The sequence below is a fragment of the Sinocyclocheilus anshuiensis genome, unplaced genomic scaffold (genome assembly GCF_001515605.1).
Source record: "Sinocyclocheilus anshuiensis isolate Anshui unplaced genomic scaffold, SAMN03320099.WGS_v1.1 scaffold393, whole genome shotgun sequence".
NCBI lineage: Eukaryota > Metazoa > Chordata > Actinopteri > Cypriniformes > Cyprinidae > Sinocyclocheilus > Sinocyclocheilus anshuiensis.
In genome coordinates, this window is record NW_015536501.1 from 1,881,037 (window position 1) to 1,886,166 (window position 5,130).

The 5,130-nt window shown below is 36.5% G+C and overlaps 1 protein-coding gene across 2 annotated transcripts in view; it reads left to right on the top strand.

The window, feature by feature from the left end:
• Positions 1-5,130, top strand: part of grk3 (G protein-coupled receptor kinase 3) — a 54,418-nt gene that overhangs the window by 31,355 nt on the left and 17,933 nt on the right. For both annotated transcript variants that reach the window (XM_016487546.1, XM_016487536.1), the window contains exons 5-11: positions 379-453; positions 564-625; positions 722-773; positions 877-968; positions 1,056-1,155; positions 1,241-1,319; positions 3,091-3,221. In XM_016487546.1, coding sequence (XP_016343032.1) covers positions 379-453; positions 564-625; positions 722-773; positions 877-968; positions 1,056-1,155; positions 1,241-1,319; positions 3,091-3,221 — 591 coding nt within the window. The remainder of the gene's footprint in view (positions 1-378; positions 454-563; positions 626-721; positions 774-876; positions 969-1,055; positions 1,156-1,240; positions 1,320-3,090; positions 3,222-5,130) is intronic.

A 5,130-nucleotide genomic window follows, 5' to 3' on the forward strand; every position in this document is an offset into this window, starting at 1 on the left:
AAAAATATAAGGGGAATATATGGGGAACGGGGTTCTATAATGCTGCTAGCTGGAGGGACTATGGTTCTTATTGTCCAATGCAGATCCGGAGACTCCATTCGGATGTTTCTGTTGAGAAAACAAGTGTCCCATTAGCCTCCGTCAGTCTCTAGTCATAGCTTTTCAGAAACAGGAAGCCTGAATGAACCAACACAATGGCCTATAGGACACTCAAGGCCTGTGCGATTATGTCACAGTGTTTTATGTTGTGATAACCGGGAATGCTTAGGAGGCTAATGTCAAACTTGACGTTTGTTCAGGGGGAACAGTTCTTGTTGTTTTAGTGTTTTGACCTCCCTTATCGCAAAATGTCACTTAATCTACCTTCCTTTCTCACAGCCCTTCTCTAAGAAAGCAGTAGACCATGTCCAGACTCACCTAGCAAAGAAACAAGTTCCTCCAAATCTCTTTCAGGTAAGTCCCCCAACACGAAATAAAATCTAATCTGTTTTTAGGAAGTAAAGTGTTTGGGTAGCAGGACTCTCAACAGATCCTGATGCATTTGTTTGCTTTGCTTTTTCCAGCCATACATAGTTGAGATCTGTGACAGTCTTCGAGGAAAGATCTTTCAGAAGTTCATTGAAAGGTGACACAAGACGGCTACAATAAAAAATTACTTTTTCCCTTTTTTGTTGCATGAGAATGATTTTAACATCTTAAAATCTTTCGCTCCACTCTGTAGCGACAAGTTCACACGTTTTTGCCAGTGGAAGAATGTAGAGCTCAACATCCATGTGGGTTTTTCCTTGCATTTGGTGCTTTTTATTCACCTGTAAGTTGTTTGTTTTCCTTTATAAACTTGTTCTTCTTTACTATTGCTCTTGATTTTGCACATAGTTGACGATGAATGACTTCAGCGTGCATCGGATCATTGGCAGAGGGGGGTTCGGAGAGGTTTACGGATGCAGGAAAGCAGACACAGGGAAAATGTAAGTGCTGTTGTAAGGATCAAACCAAAAAGAAGCCAAATTTGGGTTTGCATAAAAACATCTGCTCATTTACTGTGTGTGTCTCAGGTATGCCATGAAGTGTTTGGATAAAAAGCGAATCAAAATGAAGCAGGGAGAAACGCTGGCGCTCAACGAGAGAATCATGCTGTCGTTGGTTAGCACCGGGGTGAGTGACACATACAAACTCAGACCACACACTAACATCCCTGTCTCACTTGTTTGACCCTCTCTGTCTCTTTCTCTCTCTGCAGGACTGCCCTTTCATAGTGTGTATGACATATGCCTTCCACACTCCTGATAAACTGTGTTTCATCCTGGACTTGATGAATGGTAAGGGCAGCCATTATCTCTTTGGCCTGCTATAGGCTTGTTCACACAACGTGATTACACATTACAAAAATATGAGGCATTTTTTTCTAACTAAAACTATTTAGTTTAATGCCTAATGCTAAAACTTCAAATACATGATTTTTTGCCACCAAAAAGAACCAAAAAAAATTGGAATCTGTCATATCATTCAAATACTATTGTAATTTTTTTGTGTTTTGAAGTAAATTTTTATATTTTCTGTTTTCGCTGTAATTTTAGCTTATGATTTCAGGTTTTTTAAAGTACAGTTGGTTTAGTATAATATTTAGTATTTATTCATCATTATTTATTAATTTATTTAGCTTTAACTTAATGAAAATGAGAAATATTGCCTTGGCAACTAACTGAAATGAAATAGGTTTTTAAATAAAATTATTGTATTTCAGTTAACATTTATTTTATTTCAAGTAATGAAAATGTTTGTTATGGTTTTAGTTAACAATATTAACCCTGGTTCATAGTGATTTCAGTGGTTTTGCTTTAAATGCATGAGCATATTTTTGTGCTGAAAGTTTGAACTGAATACGTGAATACCATGAAGTGTATGAACTGAAGCGTGAGTATCATGAGCAACCTCAAATCTTACAGATCGAAGCCAACACCTCACAGTGTGAGATTGTAAAAGCCCATTTAGAGCTCTAATTTTGGCCTTTCTCTATAACTTAATGTCAGCTTGAATATGGGGCGGAGCTTCCTCTTCAGACACTCACACTTCATATATCTGCGCTGCAGCGTGGGTCACTTCTCTGAACGTCCTTCTGGATTTGTGAAACAGTCACAGCACTTGCACGGGTCTTCAGAAACAGAGGAACATACTCTACAAAAGCATTTGGACACTGATGAGTCCATTAATAATAACCCCTGCTACATATCAGTATGATAAACATTTTCCCAGAAATGTCCAATGTTGAAGTGGCTGTTCATGTGACGTCTCTCCATCAAATTACTCTTACAGGGTATACTAGAAGATCCTTAACTGACCTATTATTTGTAACATAATTAGAGAAGATAAGTGTTTTGCAAACTGCAATTAAATATAAATGTCATTGCTCAAAAAAGCTGTTGGGGAAATTTCAGTAAATTCAAAATGTGAATTTAATCTAGAAGTAATCATCAGGTTTCCCAACAGAATCGCTGGGGATTTCAGGGATTTCTTTTTTATTTTATTATTATTTTATTTATTTATTTTTGTTTTGTTTAGTTTTTTAATTTTATATTTTTTTATGGTTTATTTTATTTTGCTGTATTTTAGATATTTTTTTAAAAAATCCCCTACAAATGACTGAAATTGTGGTAACACTTTACAATAAGGTGTCATTTGTTAACATTAGTTCATGTATTAAATAACATGAACAATACATTTATTACACTATTTATTAATCTAATTATTAAAAAATACAGTTGTTCATTGTTCGTTAGTTCACAGTGCATTAATTAATGTTAACAGACACAACTTGTGATTTTAATAATGCATTAATGCTAAAATTAACATTTAACTAAGATTAATAAATGTTGTAAAGTGTTGTTCATTTTTAGTTCATGTTAACTAATTAAGTTAACTAATGTTAACTAATGATCCTTATTGTAAAGTGTTACCGAAATAGTAATGAAGTTAATTAGTTACAAGGTTTAAAATCACTGATTCATGAGATTTATTGTGATTATATTCTATTGACTGCTCGTATACATTTATAACACTGTGTAATTGTTTGATATTATACTTGTCTTTCAGGTGGAGACCTTCACTATCACCTGTCTCAGCACGGCGTCTTCAGCGAGAAAGATATGCGCTTTTATGCAGCTGAGATCATACTGGGCCTCGAACACATGCACAATCGATTCGTCGTCTACAGAGACCTCAAGGTAAGGTCATCGCTGTCCCAGTCGTTCCTTTTTCACAGAGAAAGAATCATTCGTACCGTCCTCTGTCACTGCAAAGCCGGTTGATCTGTGCTTGTGATTCCCTGTTGCCGCTGAAAAGGGAAAATGAAATGTTCCATTGAGTTTGTGTATTTTGCAACGTAAGCTTGTATCTGTCCTGCGTCGTCGTCTGAGGTTATTTTTTATTAAGTTTGGCTGAGCTGTCTCTCTTGGCAGCACTGTTTATTGTCTTTAAACGGAAAAGTACGTCATATGATGGAGCGAGTCGAGGTTAACCTACCGTTCCACACGTAGAGTGTAGCCTTCCGTTCCGATGACTGCGAATATCCCGTACTCTGTCGACCCTCCGTGTGGAAGTAGCAGGAGTGCAGCTATGCGATCGTTGTGAATTATGCAATTTTAAGTGAGATGTTTGGGCTTCACGCTGCCAGATTGCTGAGATTATGCAGGATCTTCCCTGGCAAGCTCCTGAAACGGGACACTGTACACGCTAGCGGGGCACATTCGGTGAGCGAACGATCCTGTTGCTTTTCCACAGTATCACTGCTGTTTGTGTAGAAGAAAAACTTGTCCCTCTGAGCAACGTTCCTGAGAGCCAAAATACATGGCAAGATTTTCAGTGCAGTATGTCTCTTAAAGGGATAGTTCATCCAGAAATGAAATTCGTCAGTTCACTTGTCCTCATGTTGTTCCAATCTTATATGCTCTATTTTTTTTCCTGGAACATTAAAGGAGATGCTTTTTAATAGTCTTTACGCAGGTCTTTTTCGAGACTGGTAGTTTAAAGCTCTTAGGAAATCTCATTGCTCAAAATCTAATGTTAGACATTGTTTAATTAACTTTGTATTTGTAATTTTGTTCTATTTTTCTTATCTGTGCTTGAAATTATTATTATTTTTTGTTCTTTTTTTATTGCTGGCAATTCACTTGTCTTTCAAATTGTTTGACCTTTATTAGTTATGCCACTAGTACCACTAGCTGTGGTATCAAGGAAGTACTTAGTGTTCTTTAAATAATAAAGAACCGATCTGTGACTCAAAATCCGTAATATGATCTGATATGTGTGATCCGTTGAACTCTTACTCTCTTGACTTGTTATTTGAAGAAAGAATGCAATCACAGAAGTTTTTGATCATGCTGATTTGTCCGCAGTGAAGTTCAGCTGATGTCTTTTTTTTATTCGGGCTAGAATCCCTGAACATTAAACATCAAATATATTCCCATTGGCTGTTATTGTGTGATGCTGTGCAATGTAAATGCTTTCTGTTGCGTATAGTGTCAAATAGTTTTTTGCTGGTCAATTTCAGCTTTTTGCTTAGAGAAAGTGTCATGGCAATTTTCTATTTCAATAAAGGTATGAGACAAAAGTCTTTTGAAGATTTATTTTCTTGCAAGAAAAGGTCAACAGTCATACAGATTGGCTACAGAGTGTGACCAAAGAGGAAACACCCAAACTCTGCTTTGATCTCTTCCAATCATAATGCATGTTCAACATATATGTCCATTTAAGGTGTCGAACTATGTCCTCCAGATGAGCTTCTAAGAATTTAATGCAAATTTTGTGGGGGGGGGGAACTAGTTCGTTTTAGTTTTCCTCTTTTCTTCGGATTTCTTGGCTTTCAAATAGCTTGAAAAAGCGCCGTGCACGTTTTACTTTCACTTTCAAATTAGCGGCAATTCTGCGTTGATTCAGTTTAAGCAACAACAACGTCAAACTCATAGAACTTTTATTAACAAAATGAATAAAAATACACCATATATGCCTAATAAAATAAGCAAATCATTTTTTAAGTAGCCGAAACGTCTAAGAAACTAAAATAACATTTCTGTCTCGCACTTGTCTTGCACACACACACACACACACACACACACACACACACACACACACACA